Source organism: Mauremys mutica, chromosome 20 (assembly GCF_020497125.1).
Source record: "Mauremys mutica isolate MM-2020 ecotype Southern chromosome 20, ASM2049712v1, whole genome shotgun sequence".
NCBI classification, from domain to species: domain Eukaryota; kingdom Metazoa; phylum Chordata; order Testudines; family Geoemydidae; genus Mauremys; species Mauremys mutica.
In genome coordinates, this window is record NC_059091.1 from 24557746 (window position 1) to 24570940 (window position 13195).

At 67.5% G+C, this 13195-nt stretch overlaps 1 protein-coding gene across 1 annotated transcript; it reads left to right on the forward strand.

Annotated features, from left to right (window-relative positions):
* Nucleotides 1-1757: 1757 nt before the first annotated feature.
* Nucleotides 1758-13195, forward strand: KRI1 (KRI1 homolog). The gene is made up of 19 exons (XM_044994365.1): nucleotides 1758-1904; nucleotides 2201-2265; nucleotides 2595-2700; nucleotides 3222-3324; nucleotides 3939-3990; nucleotides 4440-4489; nucleotides 4768-4864; nucleotides 5136-5210; nucleotides 5883-5992; nucleotides 6919-7045; nucleotides 7369-7464; nucleotides 7886-8056; nucleotides 9335-9410; nucleotides 9853-9956; nucleotides 10158-10299; nucleotides 10636-10766; nucleotides 11112-11176; nucleotides 11694-11789; nucleotides 12446-13195. Exons 1-19 carry the CDS (start codon nucleotides 1823-1825, stop codon nucleotides 12882-12884), a joined length of 2187 nt encoding a protein of 728 aa, XP_044850300.1. The 5' UTR covers nucleotides 1758-1822; the 3' UTR covers nucleotides 12885-13195.

The following is a 13195-nucleotide window of genomic DNA, read 5'->3' on the forward strand; positions in this document are numbered from 1 at the left end:
GCCCCGGCGGCGTGGGCGGGGCTGGTGGGTTCCCTGCAGCCGTCTTGCCACAGAGGTTGGGAATTAGGATCTCAATGCACTTTTCAGTGAGACTTCCCGTCACCGCTCCCATTTGATACTGGGAGGGGAAGTGACTCTTCTGAGGTGTCACAGATTGCAACAGAGCCCGGGACAGAACCCAGGAGTCCTGGCTCGCAGCACCCCCCCTGCTCTAGCCACTAGACCCCACTCCCCTCCCAGAGCTGGGCAGTAGTTGCAGCTGCCATGATACCTCTTGTTTTGCACCCACATCACATCCCACACAACTATGGCAGCACAGTCCCCCGGCTCTGGGCTCCCCCGTGATGGGCTGGGCCAGGGGCTCTCCTGCCCTGTGTGCCAGTTGCTGTAACTGCCGGGGGGAGGACACTGGGGGTCTGGCACCATTGCTCCCTGGTGCATCACCCTCTCTTTTCCCCTGTCTGAGCTTCCTGTTCCCCTGTAGCCTGCACCAGGGACTGGAGAAGATGCAAAGAACCCGCCCAGATGCCAGTGATTCGGACAGAGCTCTCCTCCCACCTGATCCATGTCGGGCTGTGGGGAGAAGGGCTCAGAGCTATTCAGGTTTTTCGGGGGCCTTTGCCGGGCTGGCTGGGAATCCAGCACACGCAATGCTGGGAACTGTGCTTCCCCCAAGCCGTGCCTGGAGCCCAGCTCGGGGATGCTGGCCGGGTACCTTCCCCTTTTCTGCTAGGCCCCTAGGGGGCAGGGGAGCTGGTTTCCCAGCTACTGGCCTGGAGATTCCTGCAGCGAGGGAGGGCATCTGTCCTGGCTCAGATGCTGCTATAGGAACCTGTAGGAGATGGGGGCGCAGCGGGATCCGCTCTGGGGCTCGTGGGGTGGGGATCCCAGCTCCCGGGCCTGTCTCTGCTCCTAGGGCTGGCCGGGTCTCCGCAGAGATCTTTGCACAAGAGGTGACGCTGCAAGGGACGCTCTATCGGACGGGCTGTCCTCTGGGTGGGGCACTCAGTGACACAGCAACCAAAGGAAGGAAGCCGGCATTTGGCAACGCTAGCTGGGTGCCTGTTGCCAGGCCAGGGTGGGGCAGCCCAGCCTCCGAGCTAGGAGATGAGGAGAAAGGAGAGCGGGCTGCTGCCAGGAGCTTTACAAAATAAAAGCGAAAGCCCTGGGCCCAGCTGGGGCCGTTTCACAACATCCCAGCCTGGGGCAAGTGGCGGAAGCCAGGAGAAGCTGAGAGATTACCAGGCTTTTCCCGGCTGCAGCTCCTCACCCCCACGCCAGGCCCCTTTGTTCTGTCTTTGCGGCATCCCAGTGATTTGCTCCCCGTGGGGTGAATCCAAACCGTGCATCTCTCCCCCCAGCAGAGCGTGCCACAGACCCCAGGCCCAAATCTCTTTGGGCCTCAGTTTCTCCATTTGTACAATAGGGACGAAAGCTCTGCCCCACCTCCTGGTTATGGCACTCGGGTACCACAGGGGTAAGAGCCAGAGAACTACCCCAGATACAGAGTTTTGCTAAGGGGCACCTGGGGCTGGGATAGTCGGGGGGGGGACTGAGGGGCACTGGCAGAGCTGGGGGAGAGGATGTCCTGGGGGGTGGTTCTGGTTGGGGGGGGTTTGGGTGGGGAAGGAGGTGGGGGGGTCCCAGGCTCTGGTGGGGGGAGCAGGGGGTGGACACTCTTCACTGACAGCTCCAGGTTGCTGCGGTCCCTTTAAATGTGTGGGGGTGGGGCTGGGTCGCTGCCCCTGAGCCCCGCCTCCTGGCCTGCCCACGTGGTTCCCCGACCCGGAAGTGCCCGGCGCCCACGTGGTGGGCAAGGAAGATGCCGGAGCCGGAGCTGAAAATCAACGCGGGCTTCGCGGCGCGCTACGGGCGCTACCGGCGGCGGGAGGAGCTGCAGCGGCGTGAGCCGGGGGCGGGGCCTGGCGAGGGGGCGGGGCCTGCGAGGGGGGGCACCCCAGGGCGCCTTTCCCCAGCAGGGGCCTGTCCCTGCGCAGCCCCCCCCCCATTGCATAACATCTGCCCCTGCAGCCCCCCCCGCCCTGACCCAGAGACACCCCCCCCCGCTCCTTCCCTGGTCCTGGAGGAGGGGATTGGGGGTGGCTGGGGGGGGGAAGTCGGGGCGGGTTGGGCACCTGGGAGAGAGGGGAGGAGGTACCCACAGACCCCCCCGCTAACCCCACTGCCTTTGACCACCCAGTGCAGGATCGCTATGGGGCCGACGAGGAGTCCAGCTCGGAATCGGAGGAAAGTGGGGACGACGTGGTGAGCGTGGGATGGAGGCTGGGGGTCAGCGGGCCTGAGAACGGGGCGCGGCTTCAGAACCGGACTCCTGGGTTCTATCCCCAGCCCTGGGAGGGGAGAGAGGGCTAGTGGGCCAGAGCAGGGGGCTGGGAGCCAGGATTCCCCCTGACGCTGACTGGCTCTGTGCCCTCGGGTGAGTGACTTCCCTGCTCAGTGCCTCAGTTTCCCCCTCTGTCCTGTGGGGATAATGCTGAGCTGCTCCTTGGTACCTTGTGGGGTGGGGTCCGTGCTAGACACAGTGCCCCAGAGAAAGGGGGGGTCACTGCTGACTAACCCGCTGGTCACGGCAGGAGCTGGACCCCCTGCAAGACCGAGATTTCTACCGCACTCTGGCCCTGCTGAAAACCAAGGACCCCAGGATCTACCAGCAAGACGCCACCTTCTACAGCCAAGCAGGTAACGTCTCCCCCTCCCACGTGTGCCTCTGCTGTGCACCCCTCCCCCTCGCTCCCTGCCCCGGTGGCTCCCCCCCATCAGAGCCGCAGGGTTGGCGTGACTCTGTGGTGCTGCCAGGAGGAAGCATTGTCCGAGGTGGGTCCCGCTGGTCACAGTAACTCTGTTCCCCTCGCCCAGCTGTGCTGGGGGGGGGGACCGCGACCGCTCGGGGCAGAGGCACGGGCCTGGCTCCCATGGGCAGCTCGCCACGTTGCCGTAATAACCCAGGAGGGACACACTGCATGGGATCCCCTTCCTGCGCCCCCCCAGCTTAATTCCCAGCTGGGACCCCTCCCCCGCTGCCTTTACTCCATTCCCGAAGTCCCCACCCCCAAGGCCATGGCTGGGGTCCCCGACCCAGGAATGCTGGGCTGTGGCTCCCCGATCTATGGGGACGCCCTTCCCAGCCTGCAGGACACCCGCACGTCCAGCTGCCTCCCCGGCTCTCCCCGCGCTGAGCTGGGCTGTGGCTCTGTTCTCAGAGTCTTTGTCAGAAAGCGGGAGGGAGGCAGCAGCTCTGAAGAGGAAGGAGAAGCCCATGTACCTGAAGGATTACGAGAGGAAGGTGATCCTGGAGAAGGAAGGGTAAGGAGCGGGGGCTGGGCTGGGCCGGGCGGGGCTATGGAGGTCCCTCGAGGGGCGATTTCATAGGGTTTAAGGCTGTTTTAAGTAGGCAAGACCCACCAGCCGTGCATCTTAACGGAGGACGCTTTGTCCCAGGTCAGAGCCCTGATGTGCACTGACCGATATCTCGTCTCCAGCCGAGGCCAATCTCTGATGCTTTAGAGGCAGGCGGGAGGGGGACCCCCCCCAGGATATATCTGTCTGATTGTGCCCTGGGAAAAACATCCCTTCCTGCCCCCTGCCAGCGACTGGCTGAGGCCCTGAAACCTGTGATTGGATTATAGCCCTTGGCTTAATGCAGAGCTTCAGGTGTTCGGTGTGCGTTGAGGACAACGCGGATGAGGGGTTGGCCTCCCTCTGGAGCCTTCTGGCCACTGGCCAAAGGCCCAGGACTGGTGGCCCCGTCGCTGAAAGGGCAGTGCAGAGTTTGAGGGCTCCTCCTCCGGCAGGCAGCGGTGGGTCTGTGGCAGTGCTGGCATAGCCGGGATTGGGTGCTCGGCCCCTCTGCCGATGGCGGCTGACATGGTGCGGGGGCTGCGTAAGCTGCCAGATAACCAGTTTTCTTCCTCTTCCAGCAAATACGAGGAGGATGAGGAGGACGAGGAAGCAGCAGCTGAAAGACAGAAGGTGGGGAGGGGTTTGGAAAGGGCCTTTTCAGGTTGTGTGTGGGGCAGGGGGGGGCTGTTTCTCTGCCCAGAGAGAGTGAGGGAGGAGGTGCCAGGAAAGCCTTCCCCCTACAGAGCCTGTTCTGCTTCCTTAACCCCCACCTGCGGTGTCAATGGGACGTGGGATTCTCCTCTTCCTGCCCTATGCTGTTGCAGCACAGCTGCTGAAAGACTGCTGGGCCCCACCCCAGAGGTGGCCGCATCTCAGTGCCAGGGGAGGGAACCCTGTATAAAGAGCCTCCATGCCCCACCCCAGAGGCGGCCACATCTAGTGCCAGGGGAGGGACCCCTGTATAAAGAGCCTCCATGCCCCACCCCAGAGGTGGCCGCATCTCAGCGCTGGGGGAGGGATCCCTTTGGGGGTATGGAGACCGGTGCCAGGTTTAGCCCTCTGTTTCCCTTGCTGTGCAGAGAGCCGCCTCCCAGAGCTACGTTGAGGAGCAGAAGCGAATCAAGGAGAGGTGAGGGGGAGGGCAGAGTGTGGGGCACAGGGTGGGCGTGGGTGACCAGGGTGGGTTCCTGCAGGGACCCACCAGACACGGGGGTCGCCGGGGGGATGGGCTGTGAGCCCCCATAGGGGTAGGTGTGCAGCAGCTGCCTGTTGGGGAGGTGCCGGCTGGGGGGGCTAGTGGTGCCCAGCACTTCAGCCAGGCAGGTGCGTGTGGTCGTTTGGGGGGGTGGACGGTGGCTTCGAACCCCGGTTCCCGCTGCTAATCCCGCGGCGTCCCCGTCCCGGCAGCTTCCGGCCGTTCGTGGCAGACAGCGACGGGGAGGAGAGCGCGGGGGAGGGCGGCTCGGCCCTGCTGCAGAAACGGATCAAGAGCCCGGAGGAGAAGGTGGGTGACTGCTGTGTGGAGGGGTGGTGGCTCCGGGTCCCTGGGCCAGTGGGGGTTCTGGGCAGAGACGGTTCCTGTGCTGGGGGGGTCAGGCGGCTGGGCTCGGGGGCTGCGGTTCTGGGAGCTGACTCCCCTAGGCGGTTCTGGGAGCTGACTCCCCTAGGTGGGGATCTCGGCACGGCGCCTCCTGCTGGGCTGGCTGGGTGCTGGGGCCGGGGGGGCTGCGCTGGCGTCCAGGGCGCTGATGGGGTCTCTGCTATCTCCTCCCCAGGCGCGAGAGGAGGAGGGTTATGTCAGCTGGCTCAAAGGGCAGGATTCGCCCCCGGACCAGCAGCTCGAGGACTTGGTAAGCGGGCGTCCGTTCTCCCCCGGCCAGGTGCTGTCGGAGTCCCGGACCCCAGGGCCAGCGTCCCCTGTGACCTGTCCCTGGCTGCCCGGGCTGGGCGCGGCCGGTGGGGGGGGGATGCCTGGGGGCCGGGCAGAGACCCCCACAAGCGCCCCCTGCTGGCGGGTGAATAGGATCCACAGCCAGTGTAAACCCAAATTGCGCCCACCAGCCCCTGGCCCAACACTTCGCCCTTTGCCCAGGGTCCCGGCGCTCCAGCGTCTCCCCTCTGGAGAGTCCATCCTCAGCCACGGGCAGGAGGCTCCTGCCGGGCGCCGGCCCCTCGGGGCTCTGTTCTGCTCTCTCCCTTGCGATCTCCTGGGACTGCGGCGTGGGTCAGCCCAGCCTGAGATCCGCTCCTGCCCGCCCCCATCTGCCTGCAGCTCTGGCTCGGCCCCGGGGGCCCGTCTAGCCTGGGATCCCGGCTCGGACAGGAGTGGCACCAGCTGCTTCAGAGGTGGGAGCGGGAGGCAGAAATGGGATTGGCTGCCCCTGGGGGAAGTCCCTCCCGACCCACGTCAGTTAGAGCGTTGGGGTCCTGCCCCAAAGCGAGAGGGGGTCCTAAGCCCCTCTCCCAACCTGGCCTCAGTCAGCACCTTGTGGCAGTGAGTTCCGCCGGCTTCTCTCCACCAGGCCCCGCTGAAGGAGTATTGGAGCGACCCCACGCTGGAGCCCGGGGAGCGCTTCCTACGCGACTACATCCTGAACAAGGGCTACGAGGAGGAGGAGGAGGAGGAGGGAAGGCACGTGCAGTGGGTGCAGCTGGGGAGCAGCTTTCCTGCCCTCTGTCTTTCCCTGCCGCGTGGGGCTGGATGAAGGACCCCGACCCCAGGAGCCAGATCACGAGCGGACCATGTTTTATGGGGTGGGGGTGGGGGGTCTGTAACTTGGGGGGCCTGGTTTGACCCCCTGTGCTGCGTGCCCTGCAGATCCAGTGGGGGTTGGGCCCCCAGAATCATGGCTCTGCTCAGCAGCGCTCCCTGGTGGGCGGCTCCGCCCCAGCTGCGCCTGCCTGGACATGTGTCCTTTGGAACTCCTGGAGACCGGCCGCCTCTCCCATTGGCCAGTCTGGGGTGGGTGTGGCCACCCTGGCCAATCAGAGCAGGAGCTGGGGGGGTTATTGCTGTGGCAGGAGGAGAACCCACTGGAACCAGATGGGGACGGGTGTGGTGGGGAGTGGGGGGGCAGCCATGGGGCTGGGAGTGTTGGGGGGGGCAGGGGGGCTTCCTGGGGATAGCGGGCGGGGGTGAAAACATGGCCTGTGAGCAGAGGTCCCTGTAGCTGGGGCGGGGGGGGCAGGGTTACCCCCCAGGGGGGTGGCTAGTGCCTGGAGAGGCACCTGTTGAAATCAACATATGGGGCAAGCATGCGGCGCTGCGGAGTGGGGGTGACAGCTGCCAGCAGGGGGCGCTTGGCCTTGGCCTGGGGAGGGCTAGAGCAGGGGGGGAGCCTGGGCTGGGCCCCCCCACCCCCACTCTGTCCTGCTGCTCCCAGGCCCGGCTGATGCTGCTGGCTCTTAGCTCAGCCCTTCAGATCCCGGGGTCGTGGGTTCGATCCCCGGCGCCGATGGCCCAGCCAGGGTGTCACGTCACCCCCAGGAGAGGTTCCGGGGAGGGTTGGTTAGTTCCTGGAGACACCCGCCCCCCATGGCCTTGTTGTCTCTCCCCAGGGGCCCCGGGGCCGTGGCGCCGCTGCGGCTGGAGGACTCCTCGGACGAGGGGGAGCTCTTCCTCAAGAAGCAGGAGGAGTTTGAGCGCAAGTACAACTTCCGCTTTGAGGAGCCTGACGCGCAGCTGGTAAGGGCCCCCCTGCGCTCCAAGCAGGGGAGAAACCTGGCTCCAAATATTGGTGGAGCAGAGCCCCTGATTTTGAATATTCCTGGGGCTTTAGCCTCAGGAGCCCATATAAGTTGGCGCCCATGGGTGGGACGCGAAAGGGTCCCAGGAGGGCGGTGCGGGGAGACCCCGCCCCAGCTGGAGTGTGGGGGCTGCAGTGTTGGGTGCCTCCCATACTGTGGGTGGGGGCGTCCAGGCCGTGGGTGCAGGACGCCAGGGTCCCTGGAGTCTCGCCTGTGTGTGGGGGGGATCTGGTGGTAATCCGGGTGCCCTGTCCCCCCCAGGTGAGGACCTATCCCCGGACCATCGCCAGCTCAGTGCGCAGGAAGGACGAGCGGCGCAAGGAGAAGCGTGAGGAGATCAGGGAGAGGAAGAGGAAGGTGAGAGATGCCCCCAGTGTGGGGGGGCGGTGGGGGGTGGGCTGAAGGGGGGGCTGGGGGTTCTCCACCCCTGGAGTCGCGGAGCTGAGCGAACAAAGACTGTTCAATAGGGGGAGAGAACAGGGGGCCCGGACGCCTGGGTTCTAGCCCCAGCTCCGGGAAGGGAGTGGGGTCTAGCGGTTAGAGCACGGGGTGGGGGCTGGGAGCCAGGACGCCTGGGTTCTCTTCCTGCCCCTGTCTCTGGTTGGTCTTTACCCTCCGTGTACTGGTGTCTCCAGGGGCTGGTTCTATCGGACACAGAGTCTCTTGGGGGTTAGGAGCCGCCCCTCCCCCATCCCTGTGTTGCATGGCCCCCCCGGCGGAGGCATCAGCGACCGAGGGGAGCCCATCCCATAATAAGCCCCGGTCCGTTCCCCCCCAGGAGAAGGCCCGGAAGCAGGAGGAGTTGAAGCAGCTGAAGAACCTGAAGCGCCAGGAGATCCTGGCCAAGCTGGAGAAGCTGCGGGAGGCGACGGGCAACGCGACCGTGGGCTTCGGGGAGCAGGAGCTGGAGGGGGCCTTCGACCCGGCCGAACACGACCGGCTCATGCAGGCGAGAGGCCCCCGTGCACCTGCCCTCGCCCGGGGGGGCCTGGCGCCTCCTGGCCTGTGCCACAGACACCCCCCCGCCCCCCCAGGCCCTGGCACCTCTCAGCCCTGCGCCACAGACACCTCCCCTGCCCCCCCCGGGCCCTGGCACCTCTCAGCCCTGTGCCACAGACACCCCCCCCTTCACCCCACTGGGGCCTGGCACCTCTCAGCCCTGTGCCACAGACACCCCCCCCGCCCTCCACTGGGCCCTGGCACCTCTCAGCCCTGCGCCACAGACACCCCCGTGCTCCCCCCGGGCCCTGGCACCTCTCAGCCCTGTGCCACAGACACCCCCCCGCCCCCCCGGGCCCTGGCACCTCTCAGCCCTGCGCCACAGACACCCCCCCTGCCCCCCACTGGGCCCTGGCACCTCTCGGCCCTGCGCCACAGACACCCCCCCCACCCCCCACTGGGCCCTGGCACCTCTCAGCCCTGCGCCACAGACACCCCCCTGCCCCCCACTGGGCCCTGGCACCTCTCGGCCCTGCGCCACGGACACCCCCCTGCCCCCCACTGGGGCCTGGCACCTCTCAGCCCTGCGCCACAGACACCCCCCCCTGCCCCCCACTGGGCCCTGGCACCTCTCGGCCCTGCGCCACAGACACCCCCCCTGCCCCCCACTGGGGCCTGGCACCTCTCGGCCCTGCGCCACAGACACCCCCCTGCCCCCCACTGGGTCCTGGCACCTCTCGGCCCTGTGCCACAGACACCCCCCCCTTCACCCCACTGGGCCCTGGCACCTCTCAGCCCTGCGCCACGGACACCCCCCCCCTTCACCCCACTGGGGCCTGGCACCTCTCGGCACCTCCTGGCTGGCCTGCAGGGACCTCCCCGCTCTCTCCATGGGGCCCTCGCATCTCCTGACTCTGCCACGCCCATCTGGGCTCCAAGGGTTAATGTCCCGTGCCAAGCCCAGCTGGCTCCCATCTGGCCCCGGCCCCATGTCCCCGGCCTGGCCTGGCTCCTCTGTGGGTCACCGGGCCGCATCCCCAGCGGCAGGGGGGTCCCCTCCCCTCTGGGGCGAGAGGTGCAGCCCGGCAGGGGGCTGGGGTGGGGACCTGCCGTGGGGGGCTCCTTTGTCCTGTCCCCCTGGGACTCCCTGCCCCGGGGGAGGAGGGATCCTGCCCCGGGGGAGGAGGGATCCTGCCCCGGGAGAGGAGGGATCCTGCCCCGGGGGAGGAGGGATCCTGCCCCTCTCCGCCCAGCTGGTCACTCGGCTCCTTCTCTTCCCACCCCACAGAAATTCTTTGGGGCCGAGTATTATGGGGAGGCTGAGGAGGAGAAGCCGCAGTTCCAGGAGGAGGAGGGTGTGGATGGTAGGTAGATGGGGGAATGTGGGGGGAGGACAATGGGGGGGCAGCATGAGACTGCCACCCCCCCCTCTGTGCTCCGATCAGCTGGGGAGATCACTTCGCCCCCCCACCCCCCTCTGCAGGGGGAAGGTGATCTGATTTGCATATTCACATATGCAAATGAGACTCGCTCCCTTTGGGAGGGGCTGGCTCCATAGCGCCCCAAACTGCAAACGGGGGGGGGGCAGCAAGGGGACATTGCATCTGAGCTTCCCCCCCATTCCTGTCCCAAAGCCTGTGGGCAGGGCTGTTAAAATCAGCTGCCGCGCCCAGCCAGAGGTGGCTGCCTCTCAGTGGTGGTGGTGGGGGGGTGATCCCTGCCCCGGCTCACAGCTGGGGGCGTGGGGGGGGCAGTGGGAGTACGAATCCGCTCCAGCGAAACCGTCTCTTTCCCCTTTGGACCCAGACGGCTGGAACTGGGACACCTGGCGTGGCCGGGCCGCGGAGGGGGGCGAGTGGCCGGAGGACGAGGGGAGCTGCGAGCCGCACTGCGAGGACCCCGACTTCGTCGTACGTCGCTGGGGCAGAGGGAATTCGCCGGCCGGTGCTCAGAGCCCGCTGGTGGCAGTGCCGGGGGGCTCCAGCAGGGGGCGCTCCCGGCACGTTCGGGGGGGCCCCGCTTGGGGATCGGGCCCGTGGCGCTGGGGGGTGGGGGGGGGGTCTCCCTGAGCCGAGCGTGACGGGCGCCCTGGGGCGGTTCTGTCCCCCCAGATGGATGCGGATTACGAGCCCCGCGGGCGGCCGGCCCCCCCCCGGAAGCGGCAGCAGGAGGCGCCGACGCTGCTGGGCAAGAGGAAGCGCAAGACGCGGTTCACGGAGGCCGTGGAGCGGGAGAAGCCCCCGTTCGACCCCGGTAAGGGGGGGCGGGGGGGTCTGCCCGGAGCCTGCTCCAGCTCCTTGGGCCTAGCAGCCGTCCTGCCCCGCCCCACCGGGAGCCCCTGGGTGCCGCCCTCCGGCCCCTCCCGGTGCCCTCTGGGTCTGCCCCAAGGGCGTCCTGCGGCCAGGGGGCCCAGCCCCCTCAGGGCCCCCCCCAGCTGAGAGGGGGAGCTGACCTGGGTGGGGGGTCACTGGGGGACAGGGCTGGGCTGGGGGCGCTGCCCTGGGCTGGGAGGGGGTTGCTGGCCCAGGGAGCCCCTGAAGCCCCCCCACGCCCAGGGCTGTGCTGAGCCCCCCGTCTCCCCCCCCCCAGAGGAGGGCTCCTTCGAGCAGTACCTGGACGAGTATTATCGGCTGGACTATGAGGACCTGATCGACGACCTGCCCTGTCGCTTCCGGTACCGCGCCGTGGTGCCCTGCGACTTCGGCCTCAGCACCGACGAGGTACCCGCTGTCCCCTGGTGCCCGCTGCCCCTTCCCCGCCACTCCCCCGTCCGGCGCCCCTTCCCCGTCCGGCACCCGCCCCCTGCTCCACCGGCCTCCCCACAGTTCAGGGCCTAGCCTGGCTTCTGTCCCAGCTCCAGGAGGGGAGTGGGGCCTAGTGGTCAGAGCAGGGGGCTGGGAACCAGGACCCCTGAGTTCTCTCCCCAGCTCTGCCCCGACTCTCTGACCTCAGGGGATCAATCCTGTCCCTTCGCCGTGCCTCAGTTTCCCCGTCTGGATCCAAGGTGGGTCCCTGCCCCTCACAGGTCATGAACCCTCCCCCACTTTGCTCTCGCCCCCCGTCAGATCCTGGCCGCTGACGACAAGGAGCTAAACCGCTGGTGCTCGCTGCGCAAGACCTGCATGTACAGGTGAGGGGCTGGGGGGCTCCCCTCCCCTGCGGCGCTTGGGGGTGGGGTGGGGGATGGGACGGCAGCAGATGGGTCCTGGGCCCCCGGCCCAGCTGGGGGACAAGGGGTGTTTCAAACCAGGACTTGGCTTTGCTCAGGTGAGCAGGCAGGGGAGGCTGGGAGCTAGGACTCCTGGGTTCTATCCCTGGCTCTGGGAGGGGAGTGGGGTCTAGTGGTTAGGGCAGGGGGGAGGCTGGGAGCCAGAACTCCTGGGTTCTATCCCTGGCTCTGAGAGGGGAGTGAAGTGTGGAGGTTAGATCTGGGGTGGAGGGGAGGGCTCGGAGTCAGGACTCCTGGGTTCTGTGTGTGCCTCAGTTTCCCTCTCCATAGCATTGCCGGATTATTGTCCATGTCCCGTTCACACGCTGCCAGGCTGATTCTCAGCCCTTCTCCTCCAACTAGAGGCCTCGGAGGGTGACCCCTGGGTCCCTCTCTGTGGGTCAGTATCTGAGCCCTCCGGCCCCGCGTCTCCCCGCAGGTCGGAGAAGGAGGAGCTCCAGGACAAAGCCGCCTACACCCGCAAGGCGCAGAACACCAGCAAGAAGCAGCAGGTCCTCAAGTCCCTGTCAGCCGCGTACGTACCCTGGGCCTGGGCTCCAACAGGGGGCGCCAGCGCTGAGTCCCCCACACTCCCGCCACGCGATTTGAACCCTTCACCTGCACGGGAGCTCGTCTCTAACCACCTTGTTTTGGCTGGGAGTTCCCTTGGTTTTTAGGAGTCCCAGGAGGCTGCTGGATGCCCCCCTCCCCCGCTGCTGCACATTCTGTGGGGCTCCGGGGGGCTGGCAGCAGGAGGGGGTCGCACTGGGGTTTCAGAACTGAGCCTGCTCTGCGGAGAGCAGGGTCCCTCCTCTCCCCCCCGCTGCTGGGGCCTGTTGGTCAGTGCCCCCCTGCCAGGCTGGGAGGGCGGGGGGTGCCCCTGAGCCGGGCGATGCTGTGCTCACATGAGGCACCGGGGGTCAGTGGAACTCCCTGCCACATGAGCCCAGGGAGGCCAAGAGCTGGGCAGTGTGAAAAGCCTGGATGCTTGTACCTCTGCTGCCTCCCGCAGGGCGTCCTGCACCTTCCGCCGGAGACGGGATACCCGGCTGGATGGGCCCCCGGGCTGGCGATGCCCCTGCTCTCGGGGCCGCAGGCCTCGCAGGGGTGGGTGGCTCTGGCAGGGCTGAATTGGCACCATGCCCTAGGCTCCCCCCCGATTTTCACCTGGCCCCTCTCCTTGTCCTGCAGCGCGGAGGCGGCCGGCAGGGCCGAGACACGGCCCAAGCTGGGGAAGAAGCACCAGGACAAGGCGAAGGAGCAGGAGCCGCACGGCGCCGGCCTGGCTGAGTGCCAGGAGGACGAGGGGCCCTCGGTGCCCATGGCAGGGGCCCTCAGCCCCACCCTGCAGCCTGGGGGCCCGGCGGGCAAGGCCTCCCCTGGGCCCCAGGCCCCCAAGGCAGGGCCGCGGCCGAGGCGGCGGGGGCGGAAGGGGCTGCTGCTGGGTGCCAAGGTGCGGGTGGGCGGGCGGGAGTTCAGCGGGCACCGGCTCCAGGCCTACGGGCTCAACCCGCGCCGCCTGCGCCACCGCCAGCTCCAGCGCCGAAGCAGGAGGCGGCCGGCGCAACAGACTCAGCGGGCCGAGGGGCCCGGCCGCCAGGGGCCCCTGGGCAAAGCCGCCCGGGCCTGAGCCCCAGGCCTACCCTGGAACTGAGGGTGGGGTGGCAGCTTCCGCCCCAGGGCCAGTTTTACCTCGCCTGCGGCTGGGGTCACTGTGTCTGCCCCTTCCAGCCGACGGAGGTGGCGCTGCTCGAAGCCCGGCCGCCTGGCTCCAGTTCTGGCTCAGTGCCTCAGTTTCCCCTGCTGGAGCTGGTGCTGAGTGTTTGGTTGCAGCGAGCGGAGCAGGGCCCGTTTGTCCTCCAGCCCCGCTGGGCGTTGTTCCCTTGTTTACAGATTCCGAAATAAACCTCGACCCGGTGCTCCGGCTCCGAGAGCTGCTTT

What these genes read in the sequence shown, in the direction of transcription:
- KRI1 (XM_044994365.1), top strand. Translation starts at nt 1,823, where the DNA reads ATGCCGGAGCCGGAGCTGAAAATCAACGCGGGCTTCGCGGCGCGCTAC. An exon ending in TCAAGAGCCCGGAGGAGAAG is followed by an intron (nt 4,865 to 5,135) that starts GTGGGTGACTGC and finishes TCTCCTCCCCAG; the next exon opens with GCGCGAGAGGAGGAGGGTTA. An exon ending in ACCAGCAGCTCGAGGACTTG is followed by an intron (nt 5,211 to 5,882) that starts GTAAGCGGGCGT and finishes TCTCTCCACCAG; the next exon opens with GCCCCGCTGAAGGAGTATTG.